General features: G+C 39.7%; 2 protein-coding genes across 3 annotated transcripts in view; one reads left to right on the forward strand and one right to left on the reverse strand.

Moving 5' to 3' along the window:
- Positions 1 to 302: 302 nt before the first annotated feature.
- Positions 303 to 11,825, forward strand: fbln7 (fibulin 7). Its single transcript, XM_023411769.2, has 8 exons — positions 303 to 630; positions 1,911 to 2,073; positions 3,741 to 3,917; positions 6,307 to 6,432; positions 6,577 to 6,714; positions 7,315 to 7,452; positions 7,883 to 8,021; positions 9,819 to 11,825. Exons 1-8 carry the CDS (start codon positions 553 to 555, stop codon positions 10,189 to 10,191), a joined length of 1,332 nt encoding a protein of 443 aa, XP_023267537.1. The 5' UTR covers positions 303 to 552; the 3' UTR covers positions 10,192 to 11,825.
- A 2,288-nt stretch (positions 11,826 to 14,113) lies between these two features.
- Positions 14,114 to 19,270, reverse strand: part of tmem87b (transmembrane protein 87B) — a 9,306-nt gene continuing 4,149 nt past the window's right edge. The window contains exons 11-19 of one of the 2 annotated variants that reach the window (XM_087175451.1): positions 19,011 to 19,084; positions 18,003 to 18,109; positions 17,774 to 17,832; positions 17,576 to 17,679; positions 17,393 to 17,466; positions 17,186 to 17,256; positions 16,941 to 16,993; positions 16,809 to 16,839; positions 14,114 to 16,125 (exon numbers count right to left, since the gene is read on the reverse strand). In XM_087175451.1, coding sequence (XP_087031577.1) covers positions 16,084 to 16,125; positions 16,809 to 16,839; positions 16,941 to 16,993; positions 17,186 to 17,256; positions 17,393 to 17,466; positions 17,576 to 17,679; positions 17,774 to 17,832; positions 18,003 to 18,109; positions 19,011 to 19,084 — 615 coding nt within the window. In that variant the 3' untranslated portion in view covers positions 14,114 to 16,083. The remainder of the gene's footprint in view (positions 16,126 to 16,808; positions 16,840 to 16,940; positions 16,994 to 17,185; positions 17,257 to 17,392; positions 17,467 to 17,575; positions 17,680 to 17,773; positions 17,833 to 18,002; positions 18,110 to 19,010; positions 19,085 to 19,270) is intronic. The other variant, XM_087175452.1, reaches the window with a different exon arrangement.

Below are 19,270 nucleotides of genomic sequence, written 5' to 3' on the forward strand. Positions count from 1 at the left end.
TCATTTTAGGTGATTCAGTCATCGACCTGTTCCGGAATGAACTTAACAATATTTTGAGGGATGTAGTTTTATTTTGAAGAAATCCAGTCATTCAATTTGTAAGGAAAACAATTGTTTTTACCTTTAATGGCTCTGTAAACAAACATATATGTCCTACTATACTTTTGCAATTTGCCGGATATCGATGACTTTATACTGTGAAAAACTTTCCTTGTCAGCAGACACAGAGATAGATGTAAAAAGAAAAACTTGTAAGTGTTTGGGAGTATCTCGGTGGGAGGGATTCTTGCTGCAGGAAATTTAGGTGGCGCGCAGAGCTCAGAGGCTGAACTGTCCAAGAGCACAGCTCCAGAGACAGGAGCGCATCTCTGTCTCAGACACCTGATGAGCATCATCCAAACTATTTAACTCTTTAACCTAGTTTTACAAGCGATAACTGTTTTGTGGGGGGGGTTAATCGAATCACCGAAAAAACAAAACAAACAAAAAAAACAAGAAGCTAAATCTTGAAGAACATCAACAGGGGAAAGTATTATTACGGGATATTAAAGGATGGCACTGTCTTTTCGACGCAGGTGTTTGCTTTTGCTGTGTTTGACAGCTATCCAGAGTGGCCATGCTGCAGTCCAGGTAAGAGTAATTTACTTTACACTAGTTCATGTAAACAACTCACTTGTCCAATAAGATCTGCCGCCTGGAAAACTGAGTCAATAAAGTGTGTGACTATATCAAATCTTATTCTGGACATGTGCATACAGGTCTATTTGATGATAAGTAATTCATAATATCCTAATCTTGCATTTTAACTCCCAACAAGTAATAATATTGTTTTTTAATACTGGCTTCAATCCATTATGTGGCATTTTAAGTTTTGCAGGGTTTTGTGATCACAGTCTGCAATTTCCACTGGAGAAATGACTTCATACTTTCTGAATTTCAAAAAAAAGAAAATTCATTGTAGCATCTGGATTTGAATCCTCTCATGTCTTGTCAGCTGGTGGCATTTCCCCTTTGCCTGGGGCAGGTAAAAGGAGCAGAGAACTATCTAACTAATGCACAGGTCCAAACTAAGTGCACAATGTGAATTTTAATGTATTGAAATTAGTTGTTGTAGTACAAAGCCCTAAAAATGCCAGCGCAGGAATTTAAAGCATGCCGCACAGAGAAATTGTTCCAATGAGCATGTGATTAATAAACCCTCCTGAAAGGATTAGAGGCACTTTCTCTGAGGAACTTTGTAATGGTTTGACAAGCTTTCTCCCTCAAGTAACTGCTAGTGGCACCCATGCTGTTTTCAGTCTGCCCATTCAGGATTATCCAATGAGCATATGCCTTCCTACCACCATGCAAAATATACAGAGGAACAGCATTTTGGACTTAGGTCCCACTGACATCTGCCAGACAGCTTTTGTCCAGCTGTGTCTGCCACTGGAGTTGTGGTAGTAAGTGGAAAAGGGGTGAGGGAGAGAAGAAGAGAGATGGTAGGCCTTGAATATCTCAACTTGAGAGCAATGAGGTTTAATGGAAAACAGTGGAAAGCTGAAATCGTTTTAAGTAAAAGAAATCATGATGAGTTACTGTATCATGCAAGCAAAATAAAAAAACCTGTCACTAATATGCTCTGTCAGTGTTACATAATGTATTTTAATATCAATGAAAACTCAATGAAAACCTTAACGACCATGTGCCTACGAATAAGATGGATTTAGTTTCAATGACATCATGCTCCACAGCTGCAAATTAATGTTTATTCATCACTCATGTTTTACATTTTATGACCATTTAACTGAGAGAACATTTATTACGGTGCTTGTTTTTTCTTGTTGGAAAGTCATTGCATTTAGAAAGATTTCACTGGGACTCTTTTACAGCTTTCAATTCTGCTCATACTGCTCACGCTTTTTTCACAGACGTGCATGGATAAGCACCAGGTGGTTGGGGTGCTCCGTCAAATGGAGAAGTTTCTGAAAGGCCAGGAGATGCGATTTACCGAGGGTCTCAGGATCATGAAGTCAAAGCTGGCAGCGCTTCAGAACTCTGTCTCCAAGTTACCTCAAGCAGACCAGTCAGCTGGTGAGCAATAAACCGATAACAACAGTTGTCAAACTCATTTGTATTTGTCATCTTTACTAATGATAGTGGGAAAAGCACAGGTGTTTTCACTGCGAGATATGCAGGGATGTACATAATGTCACCATGATATTTCCTACATCATGTATGCATAAATTGATTTTATTATTATCCTTTCTTGCCTGTTGATTGATCATTTTACAATAAACTGAGTCATGGGATTTGGTAAAAAACAATAATAAAGATGAATCTAATTACTCAGGTAAATAAATGAATATTATTTATAGAAGTTAGAAACTATTGTTTGTTTAAAGGATGTCAAAGAAGCATGTTTTTTTTCATATACTCTATATATTCTACCATAATCTATTTATTTGACCATTTGGCATAGATATTGTAAGTAGAAATATTTCTACATAAATCAACATACAGAATCAATATCTAGATTTGCTCCACACAGTAAAGTTAGATGTAAAACTATAAGTAGGGCATCATTTAATCTGTATTTTGGATTATTTTATGCATTTATTTTCTTTTTACCATTTGTTTTCACCAAATGACTAGTCATTTAATTTGCAGTCCATGCTATATAATGTTTCATACACATACTGAAGTTTTTGGTCAGTAATTCAGTGAAAGACATTAAAGAAAGAAGTTGAAGACAATAAAAAATTCCAAGTATTAAATTTACAATATTCTAGGAACACTCAATTGTTTGAAGCTTCAACAATTTTTTTTGTGTCAACAAGTGACAATAAAGATCTTGTGTTAAGGGATTACAGATTCATCCAACGGCACGAGGCCATCTCAGTTACAGAGCTGGGTACTTGACTGGGGAAGTGGATTTGTGGAATTGTGTTGTTTGGCAGCAGACAGTCAGGCCAATTTGTTAGTGATGGACGAGTGCAGTCCATAACTCTGTGGAGAGTACTTGGCAAGACAGGAAGAAGCTGATATTTTACATTTGCAGCAATAAAGGGTCAATAAAATGAGTTGAATTAATGCACCACCTGCTTTAAGTGCTTATATCAGGATCAATTCCAATAGTATTTGGATGTAGTTATTGTTATATTGATGTATTCTTTCCCTTTTTTCAAGTGATGTTCATACATATTGCACACACTGTTCTCTTGTGTAGCCTCACCCCATCCACAAGGCTGCAAAACATCTGACACAAAAATTGGTCAGAAAAAGGCACAATGAGACAGAATTGGCTGTTGTACTACAAACATGAGCTGGACATGATTGAGGTCTGGCAATGTGAGACTTATCTGAAATGTACTGTTTTCACTTGAGGTTGAAAGGGTAGGAAACATTTTCTCACAATCTTCCAAGTTGGAGGAAGCACAAACGTCTCATAAAAGTCAAAAATGTAATCCATTCACAATGTTATGTAATGTAATTACATTATATATTATACAAGCACTTAGCGTTCCAGAACATGCAACATGGTATAGCATTTGGCTGCTGATGTGATTCTGACTCAGTGGAATGGCCGGTCCTCTGCTGATTGACTGTAAATGAGGCATTTGAACCATTCTTTCCCATGAAGGCTCTCCACTGCCCAGTGACACGTGTATATCCCAAGGCAGAGAATGCCAGAGGATGTCAGGAGGCTTACTCCACATCTGACCAGCCTTCCTCTCGTGCTGTCTGTGTCTCTCCCACAGCTCCCACCACCTGCCCCTCCCTGGAAGCCCCAGCTCATGGAACCAAGTTTGGCTCAAAGTATTTTGTTGGACATGAGGTCCATTTCACTTGTTCCCAGGGCTACCATCTTGTCGGTTCTGCCACACGTGTTTGCCGGGACAATGGCACCTGGACTGGCATCAGTGCCATCTGTAAAGGTGAGTCTCACTGGGAGTTTACAGTTTATAGTTAACGTGCCTCAAATCCTCATTTCTGACCATGTGTGAGACAAGGTGAAATTTCATTTCAGCTACAGTATGTTTTCATCACAGGATTAGGAGCTTCTCACCCCCAATATTTTCTCCACATACAAACACACATCCACTACCACCTATTGTAATGTATTTATGATTTGGTGGAATGTTTTGTGCCAGGGCTGCTATGTCTGTGCTTTATTCACTGCTGAGCAAAAATCCCCACACCCATTTGGGGCGAACTTGGCTCAGCAGTGTCTTAAAGCCAGGCTGAAAGGGACAGCAGCCCAGAAGCCAAACTGATCTCCTCACACACATCCACACAGATAACATGCAGAGAAAAGAGCCATTCTTTGGAAGGGCTGGAGCTCCTCAGCATACTGAATGAAGCCCTCGTTAAAATGGCATTAAATGTCTCCGAACACAGAAAAACACCTGTACTGCATTCCACTGTGGGGTGCCTTCCCCTCCAGGTTTCTACTCCTCATGAACAGCAGTGGTTGGACTACTGTCCGCCCCCCCGTCCCCCCTCCTCTCTTGCTCATGTTTCTCCAGTTCTTTGACAGCAGTCCCACTGGACGGGGTTAGGTCCAGACATTATACCCACACCATGGTCTGATAGCACAGAAGTATGCTAAGCATGCAATTGATAGCCTCTTCAGCCTCTGCTGATGGCACTCTTCCAAAAATTCCAAGTGGCACACTCAGTCAAACATGTGCATACGTTTATTGACATTCATGGTTAAACCAACACGAGAAGGCTCGACTCTACACAGTATTATCCCTGTTCGTGTTGTTTTTCAGCCCAGCACAAGAGGTCTAAATTTAGTCATGCTTAAAAAGCAGCATTGACACAGTCTGAAAACTTTAAAGTTAAAAAAAGGTTTAAAAATATTTAGCAGATTGAAGTGGGTCTTTTCATGTTATAGCCCAGCGGTGGCCCCTGGGGCAAGCCAAATAAACATTAAAGGGATTGGTTGTCATCCAGCCTACTATGGCTTCAGCGCTGGAGCTGAAAGAGCAGCAGAGGCCATCTGCACAACTCTTAGAGCTGGTTACAGAAGCAAAGATCATGAGGCATGATGTACTATTTATCCACTGGTTTCCTAATTTTCACAGACAGAACTTGCTTTAGAGCTGCCAGGAGGTCACCCATCAGGCTCGTCTTACCTTCTGTTGTCGTCAACGCTTTGCAGTTTGTAGTATTTCTTTATTCAGTGAGAGTTTATTTTATACATATACCTATCATATTTACGGCCTCTTTTTTATTTATTATTATGTTTTATTTATTTTTAAGTCAACACACTTAACATTAGTGAGTGATTGAATGGATTTACACTTTACACCATACATACAGTATGTATTCAGTAGCTACAAGTATCACAACATTTCCAACACTGCTGTGCTCTTACTCACAGTCAAAGGCATTTACAGCAATACTAATTTGCTCATCTTAAAGTGGAGACCATAAAAAGCTTGTAAAGAAGTATATATGAAGTTTTCATGAAAACAAGTAGAACTGCTGTAAACCTGAGAAATATTTATGGGAACTTTTTGAGAAGGTGTTGACAGCAACCTACTTCACACCTGTTTGTTTTGCTGAAAGGAAAAGCCTTTGAGTCTTAAAAAAAACAAAGGATTTTATTATTTTTGTCTTATATGTTTTACAAAGCTAGAAAGTTATGAGTAAAATATAGCACAAGTCCATATAGACTAACAGCAACGACTTCGATTTTTAACTTTGAAGATGCAGATGGATTTTCTTGAATTACACTTTAATAATGATAGTCATTAGATTTCATGAATAGAACTGCTGCTTTTCCGCAAATGGAATAAATAAAAGGGCATCGCTGACTTGCAGTTGACATACTGTGTCCATAATTACAGTACCAGTTTCTCATTCTGAAGTATCAGTTATCAAATTGGGTGGACTCTCATTCCCGCTCTATGGATGAATGGTAGACAGGAAAGACTTACAGAGGCTCTTTCATTTGTTTCTTCTGTATTTTTTTTACACACTCAGTCTTTTGCTTTTCAGTTAAACCTGTAGAAAATTCTCCTGTAGTTCTCCTTTTTTCACATTCTTTGAAAAGTGTTTCAAACAGATCTTTTTTCATTATGTTGTTTGATAAATAGAACTGCAGACATTTCTTCAGCCAGGTTTTTTTCATTTTCATCTCACAAATATGTTTTTCAGAAGGAAGTAGCTCTAATGTGACTGGCTAAAATATATGTGTCAGTATGGTGATAAAATGAGTACATGGGGTTCAGATTAAAAATTACTGGAGATCGCTGAAGAAAGCTGCAAGTTTCTTGACAAGTTAAGATTATTCTCTCCAAATATCTCTCTCAGATATAAGCGAGTGTGCAAGTAATCCCTGCCAAAATGGAGGTACCTGTGTGGAAGGTGTTAACCAGTACAAATGCACCTGCCCCCAGAACTGGAGTGGTTCTCACTGTCAGCACCATACCCAGACAGGTCAGTACCACAAAACTCAATGCCTCAGACTCAAACTGAGATCTACCACTGTGAGTGTGTGTGTGTGTGTGTACAATGTGTTCCGCTCTGGGTCGAATAGTAGCTTTAACTTTCATTCTTTCATATTTTCTTCCCCTAATGCAGCACCACCTGAGTGGAGTGTTATGAACGATCCAGCGTTCAGCCGGAGACCTCGCTGTGCCCAAGTGAACCGAGCCCAACACTGCAGCTGTGATGCAGGCTTTCACATGAGTGGCACCTCTGACAACAGTATTTGTCAGGGTGAGCTGTAATAAGGTGTTACTTAACTGATCCCTGTAGGGACGTTCTCCCCTTTTGCTGCACCTCCTCACGGGGAGGCAGGGTCAGCTACAGAGCAGTTCCCCTCAAGCTGGCCGCCCTGCTCAACGACATCGCCGCAGGGCAAACAGCAGATGTTAGATCCTTGAATACCTGAATCTTTTACTCCTCCAGAGATTAATATGGTTTCAAATGGGTGTAATCTGTAGAACCAGTCTGTGACAAACAAAATAATCCTCTCGAGAGGTCACAAGCTGATTAGCATTCACTTAGGTCACAGTTCAGTTGTTTTTAAGATGTAATTGGTTGAGTAACATTTTGCAATGAGAGTTTTCATGCAGTTGCTCCAAATGTGTTTATGTCCAAGAAAGTGCAAAGTGCAAAACTGAGGGACTTAACACTGACGACGACAACATACCTTGGTTCCTGTTGTAAACTGATTGACGTGTATGATTACCTATATCCCAAACACCTCCTCCCTCCAAGTCACTTCTTTCTGCACAATGCCTTGGCCTGGTCATGTGATGCATGGTTAAGACGCACATGTAATGTACATGCATTTCTTTTTCTGTTTTTTGACAGATGTAAATGAGTGTGAAGTGTACCGGCTGGACCAAGGAGGGAAGCTGTGTGTCCACGAGTGTGTGAATGTACCCGGATCGTACCACTGCTCTTGCCCCACCGGCTACAAGTTGCTCCCAGATGGGCGGAGCTGTGAGGGTGAGTGACAAGAAGCAACAGAGGACAAAGGCTCATTCACAGGGATCCTGGCCGCAGATCTGGCTGAGTATGTAGCTCCGGAGAGGAATAGCCTACCTGTGATTTAGAAAAACGAGAAGCCTTTTAGCAGCAGAGTTTTTAGTTTCTGCAGGGGTGTCTGTTGGTCTTTGCAAACCTTGGTACCACTTTCATTAGCACCTCTGAAGCTTACAGTGCTTGCCAGTGGAATGAATGACCTCACCCTTTCCCAGCAGAAGGGATCTTTAGGACATGAGGCGTTTGTGGGAGACTAAACTGAAAAACCAAATAAACAATCACAGCACAGCACCCCCTGCTCAGACTGTGGTAACCAGGAAGCAGGGAGTCAGTCTGGCAAGTCTCTCTCTCCCCGCTTCTCATTCTTACATGCCTCTGCTGTTTTGTCTTCCAGATGTGGACGAATGTTTAAGCCAGCAGCACAACTGTAGCCGAGGGACAACTTGTATCAACACGGGTGGAGGCTTTCAGTGTGTAAACCCCGAGTGTCCCCGTTCTCATGGCAACATCAGCTACGTCAAGACGTCTCCCTTGTAAGTGGATACAGCACAGGGTGACCTGTTTGTCTTCTTTATCATTTGTTCTGTCAGTGAATACATGCAGAAAAATATAAACCAGGACCACATCTTCCCTGTTTCAGCAGGAAATTGTCATCAACTTTCAAATGACCCTCTGCATACTAAATAAGAGTCAACTGTGAGATACTAATGGGCGTGGTGGTGAGAAAGATCTGTCATGGAAGAGGTGCATTTGCACAAGGTGCTACAGCCTCGGGTTCTCCAGCTAAACCACTTTCATACAAGTGTGGACCTATTTTTGGTAGTTCTGACCATCATTGGTATAACATTTCATAGAAATAATATTGAAGTCACCATGGCAACTGCTGAGATCTAACAACGAAACAACACCACTAACAGCCAAGTTAACCAAACTTTTTTTTGGAGGAGGAATCGAAGGCGGCCACTGAAACCATAACTAAAACTGTTATAAACATCCATCACAGTTTCCCCACCAACCTCTTGGTTCAACTTTGACTGGCTGTACCTGCTGTAGTTGTGTGTTCCTGGTATTACAGTGCAATGAGGGACATTTTAGGTGCACTCACTTTCAGTTTTACTCTCAAAGAAAAGTGCTTTAGATAAACCCTGTCTGCTCCCCCCAATCATTGTAGTGATGCCTCCATGTTCCCGGATCTTACTTTAGTCAATACAGTGTGACCATGACTAACAGAAATGATGACAATAAAAAAAAGAGTTGCGGTTATTGGTGTATTATGGTGATACAAATCTTTCCTGACAAAGAGCGTGCATGCTCAGCAGAACTTGACTGAATTACGTCATTTTTTGTTCTTTAAAACCACTTAGAACGTCTGTGTAAAGGTTAGGAGACATTATAGCTCCCATCTCGCTGTTTGCCAGTCATCAGCAAGCTGCCTTATTTAAAAGTATGAAACAAAGCTCTGTCTGCTTCTAGTGAACCATCAATGTGGTGAAATACTACTCCACTGCCAGCAAAGGGCATGGATAAATGTTTAGGAAAAAAAAACTTGCAACAAGGAAGAAAGAAGGAAATCGAGTAAGCCGGTAGCTATGTCCCAATTCTGTACTACATATGTGGAGCAGGTTCTGAATTTTTAGTTCATTAACAATGAAAAAGTGAGTGACTGAATGAAATATATTTACAGGTGTCAGTATGCATATTAAATCCTTGTGGTATGTCCCACAAAGCAGTGCTTAAAGGAAATAACTACTCATAGCTGCAAGAAATTAAAACAAATTGCAGATGATGGTGTGATGAAGGAAGATCTCAGCAAATAAAACGATTCAAAATTATATCTTCGGAAAAACAGTTCTCTGCCGTTCTAGTATGATTGGCAGTTGCATAAAAAACCTCCCAAAATCGAATTATATGTAAGTTTGTATATATATTGGTACATTATGTATTCTTATACATTATGTATTATTATGCAGAGAGCTAGACAAGCCTAGTGTTAGTGAGATGAGAAGTAAGATGGGGACCTGCAGGGTTTATATGCAGGCAGAAATGTTGTCTACTCTCTTCCTTATTGTTGCAACAAGTTCTGCCCACAATAAAAAAAAATTGACAGTCATGATTTAATACTTTAGGGAACTTGACCCTCAAATGTGCTGTGTGTATGTGTGTCACTTCTCTTTAGTCAAAAAGAAACCGTTTTGAACACTCTCACAGGGATAGATTAATTATGTAACCATTTCTCCATGACAACTGTTAAACACATGGAGAATGGAAACCATTTACCACTTTGTCCTGTAATGGCCCCGGCTTAAAATAGCTGCATTTCTGTCTTGCAGTCAGTGTGAGAGAAACCCCTGCCCCATGGACAGCCGTTCCTGCCACCTGGCTCCTAAGACCGTGTCCTTCCACTACCTATCTCTGCCCTCCAAACTGCAGACTCCTGCCACGCTCTTCCGTATGGCGACCGCAGCAGCCCCCGGGCGCACCGGCCCAGACAGCCTGCGCTTCGGCATTGTGGGTGGAAACTCCCGAGGCATCTTTGTCATGCAGCGTTCAGACAGACAAACTGGCGAGCTGATACTGGTCCAGCAGCTGCGTGGACCACAGGAGATCAGCATTGATGTGGACATGTCTGAGTACAGCGACCGCACCTTCCAGGCCAAGCATGTGGCCAGGGTTCACGTTATGGTTTCACCTTACAACTTCTGAGAGCAAGGTTTGAAAGGAGGAAGACGAGAAACAGAAAGGTGAAGAGGAACAGGAAAGAGTGCGTAGTGGGCACTGATTTTACTGATACTGTTTCTTCATCCCCAATCAGAAATTCATTTGTCTGAGCAGGCAGTCGCAGGCCAACATTTGTTCAGTGGCCAAATTACCAAAAGAGAGAGAGAGTGACAGTATTTAAACACAATGAACATAGACAACATTTCAACTGTTCAGCTATCAGCCTGGCTACTGTCCAAAAAAAGTAAGAATTCCAATTTGATCTCAGTCCTATGATTAAGGCAGAGTAAAACACCCGGTTGCATTGATAAGTAGGCAGGTGTTGTTATTAATGAAGTCAGTAGGAATAAGGCCAACTCAATGTCAGTTCTTTCCATAGTTGGACTGTCCATCAGGACTACTGGGAAAAATCCTGGTGGGCCAGTGGACCTTAAAAAAATCCATAAAGTTTTTAATGGCCCAGTCAGTCTCTTTACCGGCCTTCTGTCCAATCTCAGCGGATGAGTCCAGGGCTGAATTTCTGTCCCAGTCTGACCATGGATCTCTCAATTAAGTGAATGTCCATCTGAGGTTCACTCCTGTTTTATCTTGGTTTCCATCTTTTCTCCCTCATCGCCTCCTTTGCCTCCTCTTACAACGGGGCTTGTGTAGAGTTTCCACAATTGCTCTGGTTCTTCCACAGTCCATTCCATTCCATTTCCACTACCCGAAGAAAGCTACCAATAGCTACTGGGTAAAACAAAAGCACTATCCTCTTACTTTTTTTGTTACGCAGTGGCAGACACACTTTCTTGCTGTAAATCGAGTCTTCATTTTTCCACAAAATTTCATTCTCAGACAAAATTGCAATAGAGAAAGCAAAGCATATAGGAAAACAATCTAAATGCTGATGATGTCATTATTCTGTAGCTATTATATTGTGCAATCAACATCAACTTCATAATGATAAGTTATAATAAAAAAAGTTGTATTTTCACTTTAACAGTTATGAATATAACAATATATAACAATATATGCCAAAACACATCACAGATGCTTCTTTAAGTGTCAATATGAACTATGACTGATGATGTTTGACTGAGTACGTCTGAATGCATGGAGACTAGCTAAACAAAGGGGAGGGATGGATAACTATTTTTGTCATTACTGTTGCTTTACGTATGTATTTTTATGTCCATCATAGATCTTGTCTGAGCAGCTCAGGGTCAGGCCCTGGGGCTGATGCACTGCCCTTGCTTTATTGATGATAAATCCCTGTAAGACATTAGTGCTCCTGTGGCTCTAATTTATTGCAAATATTGTTGCTGGTTTTTACATTGTAACATACTGTGCGCAACATGTTTATCTTCCATCATATACTGTATATTTGTTTTTTTTTGTACTAGCTTGCTTTGTTTAAGGCACCAGTCATTATACTAAGGGAGTTTTTTTAAAACAGTAGATGCAGTTCTGTACCTGGGCATATTTCTTCTATTACTCATATTCTGTATGTTACCCAGAAATAGTCTCATTATACTCGAAATCATAGATGATTTGGCTAGCTTGCCAATGCACTACATAATTTATCTGGAATTTTAATTGTCTCTGCATAACTGAAATAAAGTCAGTCCAACATTTCAGTATTTGTTAGGACTACCTCACTTGATACTGAACAGTGTGTTCCTGTAAATGTTCCTGTGGCGTTGCTTGTTCTCATTCTACATCCATTAAGAGTGAATTTTAATGAGCGAAAGGCAAACCAACACAGTTGATAAATGAATGCTGGATTGCTATAAAAGGTTCCCTGAATGAATGGCTAAAAGGTTAGAGAGGAAGAATGTGTGCTTTATAATATTACCAAGTTCACAGGCAATACAAGTCAAAGCAGCATTTCCCACATGTCTTGGAAACAAAAGGAGTTTCACAGTATTTCTACTTGACTTGAATACAAGGAACTATTCGAAAACATATCTCAGTGTGTCTATGTGTTACAGAAAGAAGAGACTAATGTTCACCACATGTGTTCTCTTAACTTCCTTCACTCCTCTCCCGTCTCCATCCAGGGGTTTACATTGCAATAAAAGGGGCCAGAAGAGCTGGATGCTTTCAGGAGGGAGTGGATGGTGAGAATCAAAACACATGCCCTGACGGCACACATTGCTTTGAAAATGACAACATGCCTTAATGGCGGGCCTAATTTCCTTCAGTAACCAGACCAGAAGCACTCACATTGCATCCTTTGTTTCAGGCTTGTGCTCAGGCTGTTTGATGTTCACATGTTTCATCCATTCTCAGGCAGAAGGATATTGCCAGAGACAATTGGAGAGCGCTGAGCTACATAACACAAGCCATTTGCTGGAGAGTAATGATAAAAATATACAGTGAGGGCCTTGAGGCAAAGCCAGTGTAGTGTGGTTTACACGCGTTTTATGTCGGAGTCATAGAAACACGATAACTAGACTCTCTCTGGTCTTCCTCTCTGTGCTCACTGTGACTTTAGTGCACCATCCACTGGGGATGGACGGAATACGAGAAACACACATTCAGTCGGTACACACAGTGCAGTAAATAACAGTATGATGAAGCTTAATATTTGTTCTTGAACCACCGCTCCCCTTTACCAGTGTAAAGTTTCCTGTGCCTTGTTAACTGTCAGTGCTGAACTGCTGGTTGAAATGGGCACAAATACAGCAAAAGTCTGGTATTTAGCTGTAGGGCTACGGTGCGTGTTTGTCCTCCCTGTGTAGCTGGACTTTAAAGCTCCTGGTCACATGCCACCCACAAAAAACACATGCACCTTTCCACAAAAAGGAGCAAACAATCTCCACATCAAGAATTCTTGAAATTCCATAGGCAGTAAAAATGTTTTAGTTTTAGGAAACCGTACAGTTTCCTAAAACATCTTTTAACTTTGCCCCCGCAAGCACGAAAGCATAAATCATAGTCAAGTGAAACTACAGAAATATTTTTTATCTATGGATCTCCATCTGAACAGAAAAGAGACATGTGTGTTGCTGGTGGATTAGCCCTGAATCGAAGGCAGTGTGGAGGAATTTTGTTCTACTTTTCTTATGCTGGAGAGGGGAGAGGTCGTCTGTGGATCATCTTTCATGTGGGATAAATGTTTGAAGGAAGTCCAGAAATATGTGAGAGTAATAGAAAAGCAGAATGAAGGTCCCTTTGCTTTGGTCTCTGACTTTGAAGTGGCCTATGATCTCCCATTACAGGCCATAATAATGACATATTTATGTTTGATGCCAATAACATACTATTTGATGAAGTCTCTTTAGAAGACCAGGAAACAGTTGTGAAAAACTAATAAATTAGTGTTGCAGGTTGCTCAGATGTAAAACTGTCAAAGAGGAAGCCTCTCTGAGCCAGGTCCCCCACAGCTTTTATCAAGAAGTATGTTTTACTGTTTGTCTCCACAAAGAGATTGTGTTGGTTTTATTTGTGAAGTCAGTGTATGGGCTCTTATTGTTTGAGCTTTTAAACCATTACTGTAGCAGGAGGAACAGCTCATTTCAAAGTCTGTCTTCTTAAATGGAGAAGGGTACAAACTCTGAAACCGGTGTTTGAGTACCTGGTTTAAAGTTAATTTAAAGGTTAAACCAGTATGGCCTTCACAAAACATGTAATGTTGTCATGACAAATAGGTTGGTTTGTTTGTGCAGTGTATGTTGTTTCAGTCTTCTTAGTCACAAGGGTATAAGGAGCCAATGGCTTGAGGAAAAAAAAAAATCAGTGTTTATATTTACAGCAACTGAGCTTCATTCAAATGTTCCTCTCAGCCTCTGCATTTCATTATCATGTTATCATTCACCCTAATTTCCCTCACAATAGCCCATTCATGCCACAGTTTCTTCTGTTTTCCTCTTGAATCTGATATTCTTGAGACAGCTTTAAGAACAGATTTTTAACTCCGTAGTAAAATATGTGTTTTTATTGCCAAATTAACACTGAAAATCATAGATCAGGAAACAAACATTCTCCTGTGTTGTTTTCATATTTAATCTGAGTGTACACACTTCCTGAGAAGGAAGAGAGAAAGAAAACAGCTGGTATGAAAAGTTTAAGCCCAGTTCCTCATGACACTCGTTAAAAAAAAACAAAAAAACAGTCAAGTCATATTATCCAGACACCTCTGCACCTGTGGAATTATGAAATAACAAGGAATGAGCCACGACCCATCTGTACAAATAATCAAGGTCCACTGCAGGTGTCTGCAGTTTTATATAACAGAAGGACAGCTTGCCATCATAAGCACAATTATTCCATGTTTCCAACCAAAAAAAACAAAACAAAAAACAGAACAGTGACGTTATAAACCCATTCAGATGATCAGCTTGTGCTTGTGCTAACCACATAACTTATCTAGTGCGTCATATTATGGGATGGCTTAGACAGACAAGAATACAAGTCCCGCTGTTACATTTACTCAAGAGAACAAACGAGATGATGACGACAGTGTTTTGACTCCAAAACTACACCGACAAAAACACCATGCCATCCATTTTCAGAAATGCACATAAAAAATAAACATATTAAGACTTCTCTGAAAGATGAACGTTACTAAGGTGTCTGTGAAACCAACACAAACACTGCAAAGAAACACGACGCAAGCTGCAGTTTTGCCATTTTGCCTAATACATCGAGAGATTGTTCAGGATCCAAGTCATTAAAAAAATGGAAGCACACATGTAAACACACTTATAGAGTAAACGTGGGTGAACACACACTTTAACAACTTATAAGTACACTTGAAACACAAATAAATAATGACAATTTCCAACTCCATATCAACATACATACAGTATATTGCTCCTTATTTCAGAGGACACAAACTCTGGGCCACCCACACACATACAGTAGATTTAAAACACGACTGCGACCCCCAGCTCTACACTACTGAACCCAGTAACACTTCAAATTACACATATCACTTGTTGACGCACCATTCCTCTCACCATCACTCACACATCAATAATGAGGATGCTGGGTAGTTTCAATCCGAGACATGAACAACACTTTTATACATGTTACTCTCAGTTTCCTGAACAGATTAGGCCTCATACAAAAACTACATGTAGGCACAGCTTTGATCTTCAAAGTGCATATGAGCAAATCCTATTCAAAGTTACAATATTTGAATTTTTCTCCGATTTCAAATGCTGGCAACAACAAAAAAGTGTGCATGGTCACATGAAAAATACAGAACTTTTAGTGAATACCTTAACTTTTGCAAACTTGACAATTATATATTTATATATATAAAAAAAGATCCTGCTTGAAATTAATCAAACACACGGAAGTCAAACTCTCTGTTTCTCTTCTGGCTGAAAAATAGCTTAGATAAATCATTCTTACTCACTTGCTTGACATTAACCGAGAAAAAAAAAGCCTTTTAATGATTTTTCTCCACCATAAATAAGCATCTAATTTTAGTACAACCAATACCCTCAAAAAGACACATAATGTATATTTGAAAGTATGTTCATGCATGAGGCCCACTGTTCCTAATTCTCTGATAAAATAAATTCACATCGACATAACAGAAATAAATACAGCACTTAATATAAAATGAAACATTCTCTTTGGAAAGAAAGGCTCAAAACTGATCATATCAGGGAAAAGGTGAACCAGTTGGTCGGTGAAAAGACAGTCTTACTCTGGCAGAGTTCTGTGTTCTTGAGAAGTTGAGGAAATGAGCAGAGGTCCTCCTAAATTGTGACCTGCACCACCCTGCGAAGCAGCAGCCATTGAGAAGGATCCCCTGAAAAACTTAATGGCACTCCACCACCACCCGACTGGAAATCCTGGAGGAAACCCAGCTGCAGAGACAGGGGACAGCTGCTGTGTTCTCCCTCCATGTCAGCTCAAGGCTAGAAGTGTTTTGCCTCACTCTAGCTTGGACATCTCATACTTCGTTGTCATGATTTCCTGGGAAATAATATGCAAATATAAGCTATACATTTTATATTTTTGCACAGGCTATCAAGTTTTCACTCTCAGACAGAAATCCTGTTACTATTTAGACTTTGGAGGACGCGATACAACGATGCACAGCCCTGTCCCCCCTTATATATGCCTGGTCAAACTTTTCATTCTCGCAAACAACTGGTCATTCATTTCACAAAGAGATGATCAAAGCAGGCAGTGATTTTATCACTACAGCTTGCAAGTCGACTGAAAGCGCTGTCTCTGGCTGACTTTAACAGACTTACTTTAAAGGGATAATCTTGTAAAAGTTGTCTTAAATGCATTTTATGGCTACATACATGATGCAATGCCAAAAGACTTGGCATGCTCACCAGCTGATATACAGAAATAAAGAAAAAACTTTTTTTTTCTTGTTTTGCAGTGTAGAGATAGTATGAAAGGAAAAAACTCAAGATATTTACAAAATTCCCCATGGGTTGTGACCCTACGTCCTGAGGTCAGTCTCCATATTGCCACTAATACAGCAATGTCAGATTAATCCCAAACACCATCAAGCAAGGCTTCCTGTCTTGCTGTTATTGAACAATGTTACTCACCTCCACATATCTAGACTAACTTTCTCTAGTTAAAGAAGTAAGATGTTGCGTGTGAATCACGTTTTGTACATTAAAAAAATACTGTACCTCATCTGAGTCGAGCAGGACTGGTAGAGCTCTGCAGTGACAAACAGGACCAAAGACAGACTGTTAGAATCACACATGCCTTGTGAAAACACCATGCTGAATTAATAAAGATAACCATGATATGATGCTTACACATCAGTAAGAGAGCTAGGAATGTTATCCTCCACCCACTTCAAGTCTTCATCCTGGACAAGTAGAAACGGAGGATGAAAAAAGTAAATACTGCCATCTGCTGAAACACGGGACTCTTGAACAGTTTTTCTTCAACTTGGACAGATCCTCTCATCATAAATGCTAACAGTTTTTAAAACACCACATCAAATTAAACTCATCGGCACAGAACTATTACACATCAAGTGTGAAGTTGTGTTACTTACTGGGTTTGTTTCTGCAGTCTTCACTATGCCATTTGTCTCATTTTTAGTTGCTCTCAACTTAATGCCATCAGCTGTGAATTAAAAATTAAAATACATTTAATAAATACATTTCAAATTGAATAAAAACACAGGAAAGAAAAAGAGAAATAAATATAGTAAGACTTTAAGACACTGAGTGAAAGTAACACTTCTATGATGTTACCGTACCAATGTTTGAAGCGGCGATGAACTCCTCGATCTCCTCATCGTCAGAGTCATCGATCAGAGGTGTGAAAGCATACCTGTGGACATTGAATTAAGTGATTAATAATAAATTACCAGGTAGCAAAAGATGAAAGTTCCCAATTCAGTTTACGCGGTTGAACTTAACAGCCCTAATGTACTTCTTGCCTTTGGTTGTTTGCAGACGGTCTCCACAAAAACATTATGACGAGCAGAATGATGGAGAACAAGAACCTCCAGAAAGCGTCTTCCACCCACAGCTCAATCCAATCCTTTACTCAAAAACAGGTTCTATTATCAACAAAACACAAACCTAAAATTATATATTTTTTTCTTTTTATGATGAACATGCCAAACCATACTCACAGACTGGCAATCTGCTAGCCGAAATTTCTTTGCTGTCCAACCCATGAAAATGATAGAAGCTGAGGGAAGAAAAGGACAAAGTGAGATACACAGTTTGAGATACAACTCTGGAGATGGTCAACTGTGTTTGTGTGTTCTTACAGGTTTTATATGGATGAAAATAAAATAACTAGAAATTCTAAGCTCTAGCAGAGAGTGTAGTACATTCCATTATAATCGCACCACTTACCAATCACAGCAAATATGAGTGTGTTTGTAAAGTGCCTGTAGAGAGACAACTTGACAGGGTTTCTCCTCAGCTTCAGAGTCTTGATGGTTTGTGCCAGACTGACAAAGATGTTAGTGGCAGTCAAGGTAAACATGTGGCAGACATTACACAGACATCATATGACATCTACGTGTGAATATATACTTTAGATCCGTGCTTTATATTATTTCTTTCCACTCATACACATTTATACATCAAAATTTTTAGGTACATCTGCCTGTTTTATGTGGTTGTGGATGTGGTTGAAATAACCAATCCTGTAAAATGTGGCCCTCTGGTGACTCAGCTTTGTAACAGTCTCCACAATGAGGTGGAACCAGATATTAACGACATAAATATTATGCTATCCAGACTACAGTATCTAGGTGTTCCTAAATAGGCGGACAAATTAAATATATGTATATGTTTTGATCTTGCATGTATTTTTTTATTTGATTTTATTGGCTAATTCATAGTAACAATTTCCCAATTGTTGTTTCAGAAAATGTAGAGTATTAAAATGTAAATGACATTTATAATAATAGAGCATTTCATCCATCCACCCAAGCAGCACCATTATCTATGTAATCTTTAAACAGAACCACCTGTAAAAGGTGGTGGTCGGACATGCAAATCAGTCACTGTTGCCCACTCAGGCCAAGACAGTCCACTAATGGCAACGAAAATGTCATTGATTGTGCAAGAAAATAAACAGTGATTATGGGGAATTTCAAGAGCAGTTCAATCACCCAACAGAAAAAAATAGTTGTTACAAATTTCAGTAGAAGATGTATGATTAACGTGTTTCTTCAGAGATGCAGTACATCATTCTGCAAACTTGTACTTGAGGTGGTCTTTCACTGCTAATTATCTGGGAAAGGAGTGAGACAGCTGCAGATCAAACTATCTTGGTCTAATTTGGGCTAATGTAAAGGAGAGGACGAGCAGAGGGGAACCACACAGGGAAAGGTTGTGGGTGCACAAAAGGATATCCACCAGCATAGAGAGGAGTCAAGCAGAGCCAGGGGAATGTTGGCCAGCAGGGCCAAATCAGAGTCTTTCGCCTGGAAGGGAGGACAGAGCAGGACCAGAGGACACAAGGAAAGAGGTGAAAAAAAAAAATCACAGATAGGATGGGTGATTTAAAAAAAAAAAAAAAAAAAAAAAAAAAAAAAAAAAAAAAAAAAAAAAAAAAAAAAAAAAAAAAAAAAAAAAAAAAAAAAAAAAAAAAAAAAAAAAAAAAAAAAAAA

Source organism: Seriola lalandi, unplaced genomic scaffold (genome assembly GCF_002814215.2).
Source record: "Seriola lalandi dorsalis isolate HSWRI2012SDOR001 ecotype SW California unplaced genomic scaffold, Sedor1 jcf7180002054470, whole genome shotgun sequence".
Taxonomy (NCBI): domain Eukaryota; kingdom Metazoa; phylum Chordata; class Actinopteri; order Carangiformes; family Carangidae; genus Seriola; species Seriola lalandi.

Coding starts and splice junctions, on each gene's coding strand:
- fbln7 (XM_023411769.2), top strand. CDS start 553: ATGGCACTGTCTTTTCGACGCAGGTGTTTGCTTTTGCTGTGTTTGACA. Junction 3,918..6,306: donor CATCAGTGCCATCTGTAAAG/GTGAGTCTCACT, acceptor TATCTCTCTCAG/ATATAAGCGAGTGTGCAAGT. Junction 7,453..7,882: donor AGATGGGCGGAGCTGTGAGG/GTGAGTGACAAG, acceptor TTTGTCTTCCAG/ATGTGGACGAATGTTTAAGC.